Consider the following 19,701-nt stretch of genomic DNA (forward strand, 5'->3'; position numbering starts at 1 on the left):
ATATGAAATTCTCTTTTGTATCAGACAGTTGAAATCACTACAATCAAATAGTGTTATTTCTACAGGAAGGAGGTTCATGTGTGGTTTCTAATGGCTGTGACATCTTTTGTTTCTAAGCACCAAAAATAACATCATTTTCTGAGAAATAAAGGGAAATGAACATCTGCTGAATGTCTAATGAGACACTCAGCTGCATGCTTTCTCATGCAGTCACATCCTTCTTGCATCGGTGATGAGAAGTATGAGTTTAGCCCAACAATCAGTAAGTTTTATTCTAATTTTTACAGATAAAGATAGCAATGTTAACTGACTTGCCCCAAACTGCAGAGCTAGCACAGAAGGGCTGGGATTTGAAGCCTGGTCTGGTTGTTTGAAACAACACATTCACTTCCCAAACAGACCAATGTGCTGAGCCCAGATATACTTTCCTATCTCTAGTGACTGTCTTAGGAATGCCATCCTCCTCTTACTACATAAGTCCAGGCCCTAAAGGCAAGAAAGAGTTCGAAAATCATTGACTCGGGCACCAGGAGATACCAAGCTCCAGCCCAAATTCTGCTTTTTCCTATAAAATCTGGAGCAAGTCATTTTACCTGTTCTTCATTTCCTTTTTTGCAAAATAAGCAAGTTGGAGTAGACACATGATTTCTAAGGTTTAACTCTAGGAATCATGAGTGTCTGGATTAAACTCAATCAAATCCTTGTTTTGGTACTGACAATGTTTTTGTTTTGTTTTTGTCATTGTTGTTGATGGTTATGGGTCTTGAACTCTGGGCCTGGGCACTGTCCCTGAGCTCTTCAGCTCAAGGCTAGCACTCTACCACTTGAGCCACAGCGCCACTTCTGGAACTGGGGATAAGAGTCTCATAAACTTTCATGCCCAGGCTGGCTTTGAACCTCAATCCTGAGATCTTATCCTCCTGAGTAGCTAATATTACAGGTGTGAGGCATGAGCCACAAGCATCCTGCACTGACAGTATTTTATGGAATTCCTAAGCAGGGAGAGGTCAAGCACATCCAGTGGTGCTATACCAGGCCCAGATAGGACTCTTTCAGAAGTGAGACAGAGGCAATGTGTGGAATAAAAGCTGGCTCATTTCATGGTTCTGACATCTGACATTCTATCAACTGACCAATAGTTGCTTCTCTGCTCTTGGTCTTATTAGAGCTTCCCCATTCCACTTTCAGTTCTGTGTAAATCAAATCTAGGTGGGGTTTTTGGCTACTTTGAGGCTTTATTAGTACCCAAGTGGAATGATGACTTCTAAAACAGTCTGAGTCTAGTGGTATATATGAAGTGTAGACTTGATGAAAGTCAGGTATGCTGGGGAGTGAGGGGTCTGGGTATTTAGCAGAAATAGCTAGGCAGAAGGGGTTGGTAGGGTGAAGGAAGGATCAAGAGCACTGAATGGTATACATGTGAGCATACTGAAAGACACAGGCAAGCCTTCTGGGGAGGAAGAAGTAGGGCATAGGGGAGATTTATAGAACACACAGATGAAAGCATACTAGCCATCAGATGGTAGGGTTTGAAGCTTATAAAGATGACAAGAGCTAGGTGGTGGTTTGGGAGAAGGGTAGGGAGGGAGAGGAACTGGATTCCCCTATCCCATATTTTCCTCCAGATCTATTTCTATTGTTTGCTTTCTCCCTTCTGAATATTTTTTTCTCATTTCTCCTCCTTCTCTTCCTCCTTCTTTCCAGTCCTGGGACTTGAATTCAGGGAGGACCTGGGCACTGTCCTTGAGCTTTCTCAAGGCTAGTACTCTACCACTTGAGTCACAATACTACCTCTGGTTTCTGTGTATATGGTACAGAGGAATCACACCCAGGGCTTCATGCATGCTAGGCAAGCACTCTACCACTAGGCGACCCTCTCAGCCCCTTTTTCTCATTTCTGTCTGTCCTTTAGTTGATCATAATAAGAAACTGATATATGGTAGCTAGAACAATAAGCACAAAGATAAGTCATATCCTCTCCCGCCCCAACTTCTTTACTTAGAAAAATTCTTTGGAGCAAGGCACAGTGGCTCATGCTGTAATCCTAGCTACTCAGGAGGCTGAGATCTGAGGATCTGGTTCAAAGCCAGCCCTGGCACTAAAGACCATGAGACACTTATCTCCAATTAATCTCTAGAAAACGGGAAGTGGGGCTGGTGGGGCTGTGGCTCAAGGGGCAGAGTGGTAGCCTTCAGCTGAAGAGCTCTGGGACAGCTCCCAGGCCCAGAGTTCAAGCCCCATGGCTGACAAAGAAAAAAAAGAAAGAAAGATTCTTTGGAGATTGGTTCTTTTTTGGCCAATCTTGGGGCTTGAACTCTGGGCCTGAGTCTTTCATGCTCAAGGCTAGTGTTCTACTATTTTGAACCACTTCTGTTTTGTGATTTTTTTTTTTTTTTTTTAGTTAACTGGAGATAAGAGTCTCTTGGCTTTTCTTGCTCAGGCTTACTTTGAATCATGATCCTCAGATCTCAGACTTCTGAGTTATTATTATTATTATTATTATTATAGGCATATGCCACCCGCTTTCTGACTAATGCCTTGGCTAGTCTCTAAAACTCTTAGGTTCGAGAGGTTCTCCTGCTTCAGCCTTCTGAGTGGCTGCAACTACTATAGACATAAGTCATTGTAGTGGCTTTACTTACTTTGTAGTCTCCTTTACTTACATTTTAGAGTTAACCACTGACTTTTGGGGGTTTTGGGGTGCTGGTCCTGGGGCTTGAACTGTCCCTGAGCTTTTTTATTTTTGCTTAAGGCTAGAGCTCTACCACTTGAGTCACAGCTTCATTTCTGGGTTTTCCTTTTATTTGGTAGTTAATTGGAGATGTGTCTCACAGACGTTCCTGTTGATGCTGGCTCCACAATCCTCAAATATCAGTCAGTCTCATGAGAAGCTAGGATTATAGGCGTGAGCAACCAGTCAGTGCCTGGCTCTACTGAGCAATTTTAATTTCTCACTTCTTTTTTTCTTTGGGGGGGGGTCAGTCCTGGGCTTGAACTCAGGGCTTGAGAACCATCCTTGGGCTTTTTCAAGGCTAGCAATCTACAACTTGAGCCAAAGCACCACTTCTGGCTTTTGGTATGTATGTGGTACCAAGGAATCAAACCCAGGGCTTCATGCATACTAGGCAAGTACTCTATCACTAGGCAAAACTCCCGGCCTACTATGTCAAAAAAAAAAAATCACAAAGAAAAGTAACACTTCTTAAATTATTTTATCTATGTCATCTTAACTTTCTTCTATATATACAAAGGCTTAGATAGGAGGTGAAGAAGTCTTCCATTTTAAATCACTGAAGCCATGATTTATACATTCCCCATCTTCTTTTTTCCATAATCGAATACAGTACTACAGCTAGAATTTGGGGTTCTTTCAGTTATTACTGTGGTTTTATAGTCCTAATTAGCTTCAGGCCTAAATAATTTTTAATCAATCCTTTTTTTTTGGGGGGGGGGGGTCATGGGACTTGAACTCAGCCTAGGTGCTGTCTCTGAGCTCTACAGCTCAAGGCTACCACCCTACCCTGGAGTTAAGCCCCACTTTCCATTAATTGGAAATAAGAGTCTCAGGTCCTTTTGTGCCCAGGCTGGCTTTTAACCTTGATCCTCAGATCTCAGCCCCCAGAGTAGCTAGGATTACAGGTGTGAGTTACCATCCACCCAGCTAGATGTTTTCTCCTCCTCCTCCTCCTTTTTTTTTTTTTCGCCTGTCTTGGGGCTTGAACTCAGGGCCTGAGCCCTGTCCTTGGGCTCAAGGCCAGAGCTCTACCACTTGAGCTAGTAATTTTTAATCAATCCTTCTAATAAGAACTGAAAGTATGTAGCTTACCTAAAAAGTTTTGAACAAGGTTGATGGTTATGGATTTCTGTAATGAAAAAAAGGAAAACACTTCAGTTAATCATGTAAGACACAGGCAACTATAAAATAGCTTAGGAACTTTTTATTTTTTTGCTAGTCCTGGGGATGAACTCAGGGCCTGAGCACCGTCCTTGGGCTTTTTCCTCGAGTCTAGCACTCTGCCACTTGAGGCACAGCACCCATTCTATACATGTGGTACCGAGGAATCGAATCAGGGTCTTGGTACATGTTAAGCAAGCACTCTACTACTAGGCCAAACTCTGGCCCATGGATTTTTTGTTTTTAAGCACAATCTTTGCTTCAAACCAGAAGCAAAGGTAATATAATGCAGCTGTTCAACAGGGACACAGGTAGAACAGCAGAGAGAAAAGTTCTGCTTTCCGGGCCAGGAGTTTGGCCTAGTGGTAGAGTGCTTGCCTAGCTTGCACGAAGACCCGGGTTCAATTCCTCAGTATCACATCCATAGAAAAAAAGCCAGAAGTGGTGCTGAGACTCAAGTGGTAGAGCTCTAGTCTTGAGAAAGCCCAAGGACAGTGCTCTGGCCCTGAGCCTGAGCCCAGGACTGGCTTAAAAAAAAAAAAAAGAGTTCTGCTTTTATTTGTCCATGTGTGACAGATGAAGGTCTTTCAGGAATATGCAGCTACTGTGTGCCTTTTTCAATATTACCTATTTCAACAAAACATCCCAAGAAAAAATAACCACTGACTGGAAGTATTTAATCAAGTGGTATAAAAGATGTAAGGAAAAGCTGGACATGGCTCATGCCTATAATCCTACCTACTCAGGAAGCTGAGATCTAAGGATTGAGATTCAAAGCCAGCCTGGTTAGGAAACTCTATGAGATTCTTATCTCCACTTAACTACCAGAAAGAAAGCACTGTGGCTCAAAGTAGTAGAGCTCAAGAATAGTGCCTGGGCACTGAGTTAAAGCCCCATGACTGACAGAAAAAAAAAAGATGAAGATTATTTTATTTAATAAAATCCCTGGTGTACTTAAGTTCTGAATTCTGACTCTGCATGCTTGTTATCAGCTGCCTCATGAATGTCCTTCAAAGTTTCCAACTCATACTGGAAGCACAATACAGACATGCTCTAGAGCTGAAGGTGGGGATACAGCCGAGTACTGGTGCTTATCTAGCAAGCATGGGGGCCCCTAGCACATGCATGCACACACATGTGTGCACGAGTGCACTCATGCAGTATGCGCGCACACACACTCGCGCGTGCGCTTTGAAAAGGTTAGGTTGAGATGTTCTAAATATATCATACAGCATTTTGAAGGAAGTTAAGCTTTCAATTATTTTTGTGACAGAAGGTTCCTCATGGGGTAATCATGACAAAGCTATAGACTGAAGGAAAGTAGGGGATACAGTAACTGATAGGTGAATCCTGGAAAGCAGGAGGAAGCTAACCTGGGATTTTTTTTGCGGGGGGGGGGGGGGTTAGGGGGAGTCATGGGGCTTGAACTGGGCCTGGGCGCTGTCCCTGAGCTCTTTAGTTCAAGGCTAAGCCCTACCCCTGGACCTGGGCATTGTCCCTGAGCTTTTCAGCTCAAAGTTACCACCTTACCATTGAGCCAAGCCACACTTCTCTGTTTTCCAGAGGTTAACTGGAGATAAGAGTCTCAGGTCCTTTTGTGCCTGGGATGACTTTGAACCTTGATCCTCAGATCTCAGCCTCCTGAGTAGCTAGGATTACAGGTGTGAGCTACTGCACGCCATCAAGCTGGGATTTTTATATAGTTCCCCAGGCCTCAACAGCTCATCTATATGGGATGGTGGAAGGAACAACATTCTTGCATCATTTTCTCCTGGGTGAGTTAAATATTTCCTCTCCTTTCTCCTTCCATTCTTTCCAATAATTGTTACTATATCACCCCATTATCTGAGGACACTTTTCTCTTGCTGCTTCCTTCATCTGACCTACCATTCTTTTTTTTTGTTTTTTTTCCCAGTCCTGGGCTTGAGCTCAGGGCCTGAGCACTGTCCTTGGACTTTGTCAAGGCTAGAGCTCTACCACTTGAGCCTCAGCACCACTTCCGGCTTTTTTCTATGTATGTGGTACCGAAGAATCGACTCCGGGTCTTCATGCATGCTAGGCAAGCACTTTAACCACTAGGCCAAACTCCTGGCCCCTGACCTACCATTCTTACAAATAAAAGTGGACAGCTCTAATTTAAATGAGTAATCATAGCTTTTTAAATTAATTTATATTTTAAAAAGATGCCTGTGTGTATGAGCCAGGAATTTGGCCTAGTGGTAGAGTGTTTGCCTAGCATGCACGAAGACCTGAGTTCGATTCCTTGGTACCACAAACCTAGAAAAAAGCTGGAAGTGGTGCTGAGGCTCAAGTGGTAGAGCTCTAGCCTTGAGAAAGTCCAATGACAGTGCTCAGGCTCTAAGCTCAAGCCCAGGACTGGCAAAAAAAAAAAAAAAAAAGCCTGTGTGTGGACTTCGATATTTTTACCACATAATAAATGTAGCAGATGGGCACTGTTGTCACACACCTGGAAGTTCATCAGTGTCAGTACTTATACATCTGGTAGGAAATATTAATCATGGATTTCTAGTGTCTTTGGGTTCCATGTTTAATTAAATAATTAACTAATCAATTATAAATGCATGCTGGGAGCAGGGCCTTAGCTTACTCTTGGGTTGCTTGCTTGTCTAGAACTCTACCACTTGAACCACATCTCCAGTCTAGCTTTTTGTAGGTTAACTGGACATGGAGTCTTGTGGACTTTTCTGCCCAGGCTGCCTTGAAATGAGAATCTCTAGATTGCAACCACCTGAGTAGCTAGAATTATAAGTTTGAATGATGACTGACCTATTTGGAAAGAAAAATATTACAATGGCAATAATACACTTAAGTTACTGGAAAAGTGTCCAATTGATTCAATCAATGAAATGAATATAGCTGCATCTGTGAAACCAAAGACACTGATCAAATCTCACCATGTTTAGAAAGGAATCCAAGAATCAGATTTAGGCTATGGAGAATTTTAATTACCATTTCATTTCTTTAAAAATAAACATAAAGCTGGGTGTACTGGCTCACACCTAGCTACTCAGGAGACTAAGATCTGAGGATTGTGGTTCAAAGGTAGCCCTAGTACTAAAGTTCCTGAGAGTCTTATCTCCAATTAACCACCAGAAAATAGGAAGAGGCCCTACAGCTGAAGGGGTAGGACGGTAGCCTTAAGCTGAAAAGCTCAGGGACAGTGCCCAGGTCCAAAGTTCAAGCCCCATAACTGACAAAATAAATATAAATAAATATGGCTGGAGGTGTGGTTCAGTGGTAAAGTGCTTGCCTCAAATGCGGTAAGGCCCTGGGGCTTGATTCCTAATTCTGCAAAAATAGCTAGACAGCCAACCAGACAGTCATAATAAATACAATTTTGAAAATCAAGATGTAAGCAGGAAGTAACTACCCAGATATTCTACGAAACAAAATTCTCTGATGTAGATTTTAAAGAGTTATATAAATCAAAACCACCTCAGTATGACCTGAAGTAAAGGTGAACTATACTTATGCACAAAACAAGTCTTTCTTTAGTAGGGCAGAACTGTGTGAGGTCCAAGTTTGGTCTTGACTCTTTCAGAGAGTTTAGTCACGTATCCCTTAATTCCTCACCCTGTCCTCCAGTCCATTTACCTAAAGGCTATCAAAACTGATGACTTGGTCACAGTGTGATCTAATCTACCAGCAGTATTTTGAATCACACTCCATTCACCTTCACACATCTTGAGTCTTAGTCACACAGAAATAGGCCAGGTATCTTCTGTTTTATGCCTGATTTGCTCTGTGCTTCCATGAATATGCGGTCCTCTGGCCCTGAATTTTCCTCCTTCACGAATTCCTTTCCAGTTTCTCCACTAGAGGGTTTTCTCTCAGCATACACTTAATGAGACTTTATTTCTCTCTTACAGTACTCATTTTGCACTGTCTGGTGGTATTTCTGCATACTTGCTTTATTCTCCTCATAGTTTCAAAAGGCAGGGAAGCATCTGGATACTTTTTTGTCGGCCTAGCACATGCCTCAGTCATGGAAGTTCTTCAATAGATGTTTGCTACATAAATAAATAAAACACCCTTTGCTTAGTCCTGCATATCAAGATGTGCTATTTGGTATTCTGCGCAAGATGTACCTAAAAGCATCATGTTCTTCATCAAAAGGGAACTCTTCAAAGAGAAGGGAGGCATTTATAAACACCCTTTCCTCTTCCTCAGCCACATGCCCTAAAAAGAGACTCAGAAGGCTATGTAGGTTCAGCAAGTATCTCTGATATGACCATCTTTGCAAGATCCTTCTAGGAAGGACCAGCACAACCAGCATTCATTTGTTACAAGATAGTGACACTAGCAATGAGGAGAACCTAAACTATAAATTTCAGGTTTACTGTGGTATTGAAGAGGCTAGCAAGTGGTCACAAAATGATTCAGTTAAAATGAGGTCAGTTAGCTGGGTGTGGTAGCTCACAAGATACTCAGGAGGCAGAGATCTAAGGATCTCAGGTTCAAAGCCAGCCCAGGCACTAAAGACCTTGAGACTCCTATCTCCAATTAACCACTAGAAAATGGGAAGTGGTACTGTGGCTCAAGGAATAGAGCAGTAGCCTTGGGCTGAAGAGCTCAGGGACAGAACCTAGGCCAGAGTTTAAGCCCCACATCCCCCCCCTCCACACACACAAAAATCAGGTCAGTCACTGCGCAATTTATGTGCAGACATAAATTATATCACTTATTAGCACAAATAACTTGTTACTATCAATTTAATATTTTCATTAAAATTAATTAAGAGCCAAAGACCAAAACAAATAACAAGTATAGTGTATTTCTAAGGTCAACGATAAATTTACTTACCAATTACTTGCAGAAATTCTGTGTTGCTGATTTGTGAGTCACTGATGCTAAAAGTTTCCTCTTGCCTTACCTCACCCAACAAAAAGCCTTCCTGAAAGTAAAAGAAAACAGTTGCAGGCTAAATATAAAGATCTTTTTACTAAAATTAAGAGGAATTACAGAAGTGGTGCTGTAGCTCAAATGGTAGAGCGCTTGTATTGAGCAAAAGAAGCTTAGGGACAGCACCCAGATCCTAAGTTCAAACCCCAGGACTAGCCCAAAGAGGAATTAAGGACATATTATATTACAATAATTTTAACAATAGTACAAATAAGTTTGGTATGTAAACTACTATATTTAAACCAATAAATAAAGCAATCTGAGGTATACCTACTCATTAGCTTAGAAAAAAAGGATTTCATTAGACAAATACTATTTTAATCCTGCTACGTTTTCCTGTTTTGAATGAATTCATTGTTTAAACCCTACGAAGTCTCAAAAGCAATGTCAAAAAGCTGGTGTGGTGGCTCACGCCAGTAATCCTAGTGACTCAGGAGGCTAAGATCAGAGGATCAAAATTCAAAGCCAGCCAGGGCACAAAAGGACCCAGCCTCTTATCTCCAATTAACCTCTACAAAACTGGGAAGTGGGGCTTAGCTCAAGGGTAGGGTGGTAGCCTGGAGCTGAAGAGCTCAGGGACAGTGCCCAGGCCTAGTTCAAGCCCCATGATCCACCAAAAAAAAAAAAAAAAAAAAAAAAAGCTCAAGAAGCAGAAATATCCCAATGTTGTTTCTTTAAACAACATATAGTTTATTTTCACTCCACTAAAAACTCTACTAATCACCAGGCGGGCACAGTGACTCATCCTTTTAATCCTAGCTACTCAGGGGGCTGAGATCTGAGATTAGCAGTTCAAAGCCAGCCTAGGCACTAAAGTTCATGAGACTTTTATCTCCAGTTAACCACTAGAAAAGAAAGCAGAAGTGGAGTGGCGGCCTAGAGGTAGGGTGGTAGCCTTGAGCTGAAGAGCTCAGGTAAGCCCCACAACAGACAAAATGAAAAAAACTCTACTAATCATGACAGGATAAATAAGACAACACAATGATAATTAAGTATTCTTAGAGAGACTGGTATAGGGAATGATTTCAGCAAGTATATTACTCTTTAATAAATGAAGTCAGGAAGATGCCAGTGGTTCAAGATTCAAAGCAACTTGGGCAGAACAATTAATTAGCAAAAAGCCAGAAGTGAAGGTGTGGTTCAAGTAGTAAAGTACTAGCCATGAGTGAAAAGCTAAGCTGAACAATCTCTAAGTTCAAGTCCTAGTTCAAGCACATTCAGACATATGGACGGACGGATGGACAGACAGACACACAATTAAACAAAAAAAAGGGCAGAAACTAATTTATTTGTAACTCTGGAAAACACCCATTACTAAATCAGTCTGTTTTGCTCAGCAAATTAATAACTGTTTGATTACTTGCTGCCATATTTAGCATAAGCTCAGCTGTACAGAGCACACCCTAATGTTAAAATAACGTTCCTGTACAGAACACAGTAATAGCAATCCATCCTGGAATCTCTTCCCCTACACACTTGTATGATTGCTGGTTAATTGGAGATGGAATCTCCAATCTGCCTGGGTTGGCTTAGATCTTCAACCCTCTAGATCTCTCAGCCTCCTGAGTTACTAGAACTTACATGTGTGAAGCACCAATACCTGGCTTTCCTTCCCTTACTTATATTTTTATTCAGATGCACATCAGAGAGGCTTTGCCAGGCCAACATAAGGCAAATTACTTCTTCCAGGTCTGTCCCCTTCACCTTGTCTTTCTTCTTAGACTTCTCACTACCATATTACAGAATTACAGTAAATAGGTAGATGCCTATGCTGAGCTAAAACGTACACTCTAGGAGAACGGGTTATTTGTGCCTGTTTATTGTTGTAGCTCTGTACCTAGTCCAGTACCTAACACTTAACCAGATATTCAACAAACACTAGCTGAAAACATTTCCTGAAATGTTTTCCTATAGTATATGTCTCAATTCTAGGTTGATCCATCAAACCAGTTACAGAAGCTTTCCAGTTTAGATTATTTTCAGTTGGAAGTATCAATCTATGAGGGGTGAGTGCACAGAGATGTTTAAAAGCTTCACTTTTCTGTACTCAATTTGGGAAAGGGGAATATCCTAAAACCCCCCACTATTCAAAGCATGTCTCGAAGTTGAAACATATACATCTTTTTACAAAAACATTCTCTCAGACCCCCAAAGTGTTCATTACAATCAGTCTGAAAAACACCAATAAGCTTGTCTTTCAAAAGAAGCTTTGTTGCTGGATGCCGTGGCTCACACCTGTAATCCTAGCTACTCAGGAGGCTGAGATGAGGATCTGGTTCAAAGCCAGTCCAGGTACTCAAGACCTTGAGACTCTTATCTTCAATTAACCACCAGAAAACCGGAGGTGGCGCTGGAGGTGGCACTGTGGTTAAAGGGGTAGGGTGGTAGCCTGAGCTGAAGAGCTCAGGGACAATGCCCAGGCCCAGGGGTAGGGCAGTAGCCTTGAGATGAAAAGCTAAGGGACAGGGCCCAGGCCCAGAATTCAAGTCTCATAAGACCAACAACAACAACAAAAAGTTTTGTTTTGTAACAAGCAAAAAACAACAATAAAAGTCCTACTTCAGTGCAATGACTCATGCCTGTAATCCTAGCTACTCAGGAGGCTGAGATCTGAGGATCTGGGTTCAAAACCAGACCAGACACTAAAGTCTGTGAGACTCTTATCTCTAATTAACCACCAGAAAGCCAGAAGTGGCTTGTGGCTCAAGAGGTAGGGCAGCAACCTTGAGCTAAAGAGCTCAGGGACAGTGCCCAGGCCCAGAGTTCAAGTACCACAACTGACAAAACCCACTTCTAATCAAAGTGAAAAAAAATCTAATATTCTTATAGAACTTTTGGATTCTTTAGATTATAGTTACAGATTCATACATTCCAGAGTTCTCAGGACTAGAATTACAGAAAAACATCAAATTTTTAGTGTAAGTATAACCTAAATATTACATAAAGATTATGTTGTTTACTTGAAATTAAAATTTAATTCATTATTCAGCATTTTCCTAGTAACCACAACAATCCTCAGTATGCAGTGAGATATAACTCATCAGTGACAATAAAAAAATAAAAGAACTACTCTGAACCATGAATGTTTACCTACTGGCCTGGATTACCTGAGTCACTGTTACTTTATAGCAGTAGTAGACAAACTACAGTGTGGGGCTAAATCCAGTCCAATGCTGGCAAATGTACAGCCTGCAAGGTAAGTACAATTTTTACATTTGTAAATGGCTGGAAAAATAAAAATAGGAATACTTCATGAACTGTTAAAATTTACATTAACTTCAAAGTTCAGTGTCTATAAGTAAACTTTCATTAGAGCTCAGTCGTACATTTAGTTATTGTCTACCATTACAGTTGTTTTCTCCATACAAGAGCAGGATGGATTACCTGCAACAGAGACCACAAGGCTCCCAAACCTTACACACTGTTACTATCTCTTATTACCTAGTCTTTTGCAGAAATTTTGCCAACCTTAAAACAATAGAATGTGTAGCTTTAGAGTAATCTCTTGCCTAGTCTAAACATATACGTATACAAAAATAAATTCTTGGTCTTTCAGCTTTAAAATAGAAATTAAGCTAGGTAATGGTGGCTCACACCTATAAGCCCCAGGCAGACAAATCCTATAGACTCTCAAATCCAATTAACTAACAAAAAGCCAGAAGCAGGGGTGTGGCTCAACAGTAGTGCACCAGAATTGATCAGAACAAGCTAAGTGAGAGTGAAAGTTCAAGGCCCAGTACCATCACAAAGATGAACAAAGAAACAAATAAAGCAGTAATTACTTTTATGTATCCAACATCCATGATTGTGACAAGGTTAATATAAGCAGGCATGGTCATATAAAACACAGCTGCAAACTACTGCAGCTGTGAAAAACTTCCATGAAGTTCAGCACTATGCCTAGAACACACGAGACATTAAAAAAGATAGCTCTTATATTACTAATAATCTAAACAAATCATGCCTGTAATCCTGTCTATTCAGGAGGCTGATCTGAGGATAACAGTTCAAAGCCAGCCTGAAAAATCCACAAGACTCTCCAATTAACACCAGAAAACAGGAAATGGAGTTGTGCCTCAAAGTGGTAGAGTGGCTAGCTTTGAGCAAAAGGAGCTCAGGGACAGCGATTAGGCCCTCAATCAAGCCCTAAGGTAGACAATAAAAAAATCATCATCATCCAAATAATATGGCCATCACATCATCATGATCCTCCTCCAAATAATATGTTCATCTTATCACTTACCACTGTTTATAAGAAAACAATTCACTTTTCTTTCTTTTTTGGTCAGTTGTGGGGGCTTGAACTCTGGGCCTGGGTGTTTGTTGCCCCTGAGAGCTCTTCAGCTTGAGGTAACCGCCCTACCCTTGAGCCACAGCAGCACTTCAGATTTTCTAGTAGTTAACTGGAGAGATAGTAGTCTTGTAGACTTAAATGCCCAGGATGACTTTGAACCGTGATCCTAACATCTCAGCCTCTTGAGTAGCTAGGATTATAGGCATGAGCCACTGTGCCTGGCAACAATTAACTTTTCAATAGGTGAGTTCTCATTCTTACAACAGCCTTGCTCTAAACATAAAACTGTGATATGAAGGCTTTTGCGCCTAATATGGAGCAAAAAATCATCACTGAACTCATATTCAGAAGTCCAGGGACAGCAGGAGTATCACAAACAATCTACATTATTAAATGGCTGGCTACAATACCGAAGGCCGGAGTTGCCTTTGTGGGAAAAATCCGATGCTGTATACATTCCTATCAATTTCTATCGTCAACACTGAAGAGATGAAAAGCACTCTTACCACTTAATTTGCTAATGAAATCATCTCTCGTGAAATCAGTCTTATTCATGACATCAAACTCAATCCAGTTCTCCCTTCTGCAGCCTCATTCTGCTTCGTAATGACAATCACACACACACACACACACACACACACACACACACACACACTTATTTAAGGAACTCCCTATGAGCGTCACTTAAAATAATCCTGCAATTTGAAAGCTCTCCGTGGCGATGCCCACCACACTAAGGACCTCCTCCTCCAATTCCATGAAGAATTTCCAACCACAGGCCCGTGACATCAAAAGGCCGTCCACAGAGTGAACGTCCTGAGCCAGCCCCGCTGCTTCCCTCGGGGGCTCATCTCCCGCCTACGCGGAGCTGTCCCTTCCCTACGTGGCGGAGGCCTCAGAACGAGCTCCGAGAAGCTCAGGATGCCACTTCCTCCAGGAAATGCACACACCTATTTACACTCTCCACTTTCCAGCAGGGCGAGGCAAACTCAAGTATGCACAGGGGCGGCCTGGCTCCCCCACGGCTCTCCACGCGGCCGGCCAGGCCGGCGGGCGGGGCTCGCCCAGCCCCGCGGCCCCGGCCCCGGCCCGACCCCGGGCGGGCGCCCCTCGGAAGTCCGGAAGCCTGGCTCTCGGGGAGGGGCCGGCGCCGTTTCCGCTCTGCCACCCCTGACACTGCGGGGGGCCGGTTTTCCTGACCCGGAGCAGCGGTCCCGGGACAGCGGGCGACGGCAGGCGCCGAGAGGCCTACCGGGGACCCGGGAGCCGGCCGGGGGCGGGGGCCGCGGGGGTCACCGGCTCGTCGGGCCCGCCCGGAGCCGGGGGCCGAGCCGCAACCTGGCCTGGGCTGGCCGCGGGCGATGGCCCGAGGTGGAGGCTGAAGGCCTCTAGTGCCGCGGCAGGGGGCCCGGCACCTACGTGGTCCGCGTTGCTGTTGGCGCTGTGGAAACACACAGCGCTGAAGGTGTAGCCCGAAATGGAAGCCGCCATGATGGAAAGCTCCAACTCCCCCATCATGCCCCGCGCGGGATTCGCGGCCTTCCGGCCGCCCCGCCGCCGGGCATTGTGGGAAATGGAGTCGGCCGACGGAGGGGGCGTGGCCCTGCTGGCGCCGGGGCGGTCCCGGGGGCGGGGTCTGCCCCGCGGCGCCCCGCCCCCAGCCCGTGGGCGTGGCCTCAGACCTCAACTCTTTACATCTCTCCACATTCCCCAGTTTGTGCCTTTGGGGAATGAAACGGTGAGTGCTAAAAAACGCACCTTTCAGAGCTTTGGGGCCCCACCTCCTACATGGAGGCGAGGAAGGTAGGAGATGCTGCTCCTTTTTCTATGTCTCCCTACCACTTCATCATGTTATGCTAAAATAAATCCTTGCCAAAACTTAAAGAAAAAAAGAAAAGCAAGCTAGCGTTCGCCAAGGGCCCCAGGAAGGATATTTTGCTGAGGTTGGGGACACTGGTATTTCAGTACAGCTTCCTCCCCTCCGTGTGGCTTTTCCTTCTCTTCCCCAGAGGACGTCCACCTGAGCTCACTTCCTAATCAGCTTTGCCAAGCTCATCTCAGGCTCGACCTCAGCCTCTGCTTCTCTGTGACACAACTTTTGACAACCTCAGAATTTTATTTAACGTTTTCTTTGGGTACTCAAACCAAAATTACAACTTTCCCTCTATCCCCATCTGCATCATCTGTTTTATTCATTTATCCTACCTATGGTGTTTTTTTTTTCTGAACTTTGATTTTCTTACCAATGTATCTCCATCAGCTGGAAAAGTGCTAGGCATGCAGACACTGCCCAGTACATAGTTGGGGAGCAAATGTCCCAGAAAAGGTAGAGGGTCCCAGGAAAGATGGCATTGTCCATCAACAGGTTGCTGTAGGGGAATGGAGACAGAAGAAACTGATAAAACATTATAAGCTTGGTAACGAGGAAGCGTCTTGGCTAGGGGAACAGTTGGGGATACAGGAAATAAAGATGAAAGTGAGCCAGATGGACTGGCAACATTGCAGGGAAGGAGTGAGAGGATGGGGAGAGAAGAGTGCTGCAGTGAGATTCCAGACTGGGATAAATTAAATATTTTAGGATTTTGTAGTGTGTGTTTCATGGTGTCATAATCATACTTCCCTCACCTCCCCATGAAAACATCCAGCAACCCATTATAGTGATAGGGCAGGCCTTTCAGGTAGTGGTTACACCGAAGGCCTTAAAGATTTCTTGATTTCCATTCTTAGCACCATCACTTACGATGTGATCTTGGACATCTTTTCTGTGCTCTGGTTTGGTAAGCTGAAATTCCTGTGGCTACCTTCAGGAGTAACTGAGAAAACAGACTGGAGGTGTTTAATACAGTTCCTAATGTATTAAACACATCAAACAATGGCCTGATGATTCTTAGCTGCCATGTCAATTGTTATGAAGGAGTTTGAAAGATAAGGAATCCAGTGGTATTGATAAAAGATTTCCCAATGTATCAGTACAGTATTGTTAAATGAAGATGCTAGAAGGCAGGTATATTGGTGCACACCTGTAATCTCAGATATTTGAGAGACGAGGGTTTGTAGAACCACTGGTTTGAGGGGTTTGAGTGTTTTGGATTTGTGATTTTTTTGGGCTTAGGGATGGTCAATCTGTAGTAGGCATGGTAGTTAACACGTCCTGAACCTTTACTGCATGTCATTCTCCATTCTAAGCTCTGTATAGGTACAATGAATGAACTTGATCTTTCTGAGAGTTCCCAGAAGTAGATTCATTTAGAACCCACAGGTGGGTGCTGATGGCTCATGACTATAATCCTAGCCACTCAGGATGTTGAGATCTGAGGATTGGGTTCAAGGCTGGACTAGGTAATAAGATCCACAAGATGCTTATTATTTTCAGTTAACCACCCAAAAGCTGGAAGTGGAGCTGTGGCTGTGAGTGAAAAAGCAAAGGGACAACACCCAGACCCCAAGTGCTGCTAATTGCTGCAGGTTCAAAGAAAGGGAAAAACCCTGCATTTGACCCTGGAGTTGGGCAGTTGAGGAGTGCTTGAGAATTCTGGAAATTATACTTTCAGAAGGTTGTAGAGGGGGGTGTGGGGGGGAGGGTAATGGGTATCAAGACATGTGAAAGGGTATCAATGTATGTGAATTAATGCACCTTCTATCTGGCAAATATCATGTAACCCTTTTATTAATTACAATAAAAAATTTTTAAAAAAGGTTGTAGATCAATAGGATAACAGTCTACAGGGATTCGGAAACTGAGGTGACAGGCAAGTGCCAGTGCAGTGAGTCTCTCTCCTACCTCACTGTAAATGAAACTGGTTGGGAGGGACTGTGTTCCTGGGCATACTCTGCTTTTCCCTGTTGATAGGACCATTTGCTACACAGAGCCTCTCCTCTCCTTATCAAGAGCCCCTGTGGCTCTGGGTGATCTGAGGTGGTAGCCCACAGCCTTCAGTACTAAGCAGTCATCATGCCTGGAGCCAGGCAAGGAACTCTGCATAAACCATGGGTTTTTTCCAGGGCTGCATACCAGCAACTGTTTATAGCTTTCATCACACAGCAAAAAGCTCTTAAGTGTTGGCAAGACACCAGGCTGAAGATGAGCTTACCTTTCATGGGTGCTTCTTAATTAGAACCTAAAAGTTTTTAAGACCCACTCAGTCACATTCAAGCTTTCTTTCTCTACCATCCAGAAAAGATCAAAACAGCCATTCTTCTAGGGCAGCACTAATTGGCCGTGGTATCCGGTAGTTTTATTGCTCTGTAATAAGGTTACTTACGCTCATTCTTGAGTTCTTTAATCATTGTGCACATGGATTTCCATCTGCCTTTTACTTTATTCTAATCACCAGTGGTTTCCTGACGAGCTTGGAACACCATGCAGAGGAGGAGATGTACATTCGGTTCTAATCAGGATTTCTGTGAGCTGGAAGGCAGCCGTTGGTGCCGATGTCCTCCAGGGGCTTGTTATTGGGCTTCTGTGTGGAGTCAACAGACACGTAGCCTAGGAAACAGCCGTGGACTGGAAGTCAGCCGTGCTAGGTGCCTGGGAGAGCCTTGCTTAGGACACTGGATCACACATACTTCATTGCTGCTGTAGAAAACCCCTGGAGCTGGGTGCTGGTGGATCGTGCCTGTGCTCCTAGCTACACAGGAGGCCCGGTGGGACAGGAGGAGCCGTGTCTGAAGCCAGGTCAGCGGGAAAGTCCAGGAGACTCCGACTCCAACTGACTGCAGAAAAGCCTGGACGTGGCATTGTAGCTCAAGTGGTAGAGCTAAAGTCTGGAGCGAAAGAACTTTGTCAAGTCCAGAGGTGGAGCCCTAGAATAGGCAGAAAGAAGAGGAGGAAGGGGGGGGGGGAGGAGGAAGACGAGGAGGGGGAGGAGGACAAGGAGGAGGGGGAGGAGGAGGAGGGGCAGGAGGAGGAGGGAGAGGAGGGGGAGGAGGAGAAGGGGGAAGAGGTGGAGGAGGAGGGGGAAGAGGTGGAGGAGGTTGAGGAGAAGGGGGAGGAGGAGGGGGAGGAGGAGGAGGAGGGGGAAGAGGTGGAGGAGGTTGAGGAGGAGGAGAAGGAGGAGGGGGGAGGGGGGAGGGGGAGGAGGAGATGGTGGCTGCCAGTAGTGGTGCTGTGGGCTCAAGAGATTGGATGCTAGCCTTCAGCAAAAGAAACTCAGGGCCTGGGTTCAGCCTCAGGACTGGTGCGCGTGCGTGGACACACACACACACACACATCACACACACGTGCACGCACTCGCACACACACATCACACACACGCATGCGCACGCACGCACACATCACACACACGCGCACGCACTCGCACACACATCACAGATGCACGTGCACACATCACACACACATCACACACATCACACACACGCACAAACACATACATCACACACGCATGCACCCACATCACACACATCACACACACAAACACATACACGCGCACACATCACACACATCACACACATCACACACACATCACACACACACATCACACACACGCGCACGCACTCGCACACACATCACACATGCACGCGCACACGTCACACACACGCACAAACACATACAAGCGCACACATCACACACGCATGCACCCACATCACACACACAAACACATACACGCGCACACATCACACACATCACACACACATCACACACATCACACACACGTGCACACATCACACACATCACACACACACACAAACACATACAAGCACACACATCACACACATCACACACACACACAAACACATACACGCGCACACATCACACACGCATGCACCCACATCACACCCACATCACACCCACACACACACGCGCACACATCACACACATCACACACACACAAACACATACACGCGCACACATCACACACACACAAACAAACACATACACGCGCACACACATCACACGCACGCACACGCCAGCACAGGATGCCTTCCATTGTGCTATAGAACTACAAACGTGAGACCAAGAGGCGAAGGTCAGCGCCAGACATCACCACCGAGATGCCCTGTCACCACGCCCTGAACCCAAAGCTTCCATCTGCTGGTGTACCCGTGGGCGTGCGCGTGCGTGCGTGTCATGTGCGTGATGTGTGTGATGTGATGCGTGCGCGTGCATGTCATGTGCGTGATGTGTGTGATGTGATGCGTGCGCGTCATGTGCGTGTCATGTGCGTGCGATGTGTGTGATGTGATGCGTGTGCGTGTGTGTCATGTGTGATGCGCGTGTCGTGTGTGATGCGCGTGTCGTGTGTCATATGTGTCGTATGTGTCGTGTGTGTCGTGTGTGTCGTGTGTGTGTCGTGTGCGTGCGTGTAATGTGTGTGATGTGGTGGGTGCGTGTGTGTCATGTGTGATGCGTGTGACGCGCGTGTCGTGTGTCATATGTGTGTCGTGTGTGTGTGTGTGTGTGTGTGTGTGTGAGAGCGCGCGGGTGTTGACTCAGTGTCCCGAGCCGGCCCTCCGCGGGGTGGAGGGTGGAGGTGTCCGGGCCGCGGTGCTGGCTTCGGGGATCCCGCGGCTTCGCCCATCTTTCCCAGCCCGTCGCGGCGGCGCCCCGCGAGGCAGGACCGCGCGGGGGGCGGGAGACGACGTGGGGGTG

General features: G+C 44.9%; 1 protein-coding gene across 3 annotated transcripts in view; it reads right to left on the reverse strand.

Annotated features, from left to right (window-relative positions):
* Abraxas2 (abraxas 2, BRISC complex subunit) overlaps nt 1–14,630 on the reverse strand; it is a 35,909-nt gene extending 21,279 nt beyond the window's left edge. Inside the window, exons 1-3 of one of the 3 annotated variants that reach the window (XM_090345657.1) lie at nt 14,532–14,630; nt 8,720–8,810; nt 3,827–3,863 (exon numbers count right to left, since the gene is read on the reverse strand). In XM_090345657.1, coding sequence (XP_090201783.1) covers nt 3,827–3,863; nt 8,720–8,810; nt 14,532–14,630 — 227 coding nt within the window. Of the gene's footprint in view, nt 1–3,826; nt 3,864–7,559; nt 7,808–8,719; nt 8,811–14,531 lie in introns of those variants that run through there. The other 2 variants (XM_090345658.1, XM_090345659.1) reach the window with 2 other exon arrangements.
* Between the last annotated feature and the right edge of the window lie 5,071 nt (nt 14,631–19,701).

This window comes from Megascapheus bottae, chromosome 15, assembly GCF_031878675.1.
Source record: "Megascapheus bottae isolate mThoBot1 chromosome 15, mThoBot2.hap1, whole genome shotgun sequence".
Taxonomy (NCBI): Eukaryota; Metazoa; Chordata; class Mammalia; order Rodentia; family Geomyidae; genus Megascapheus; species Megascapheus bottae.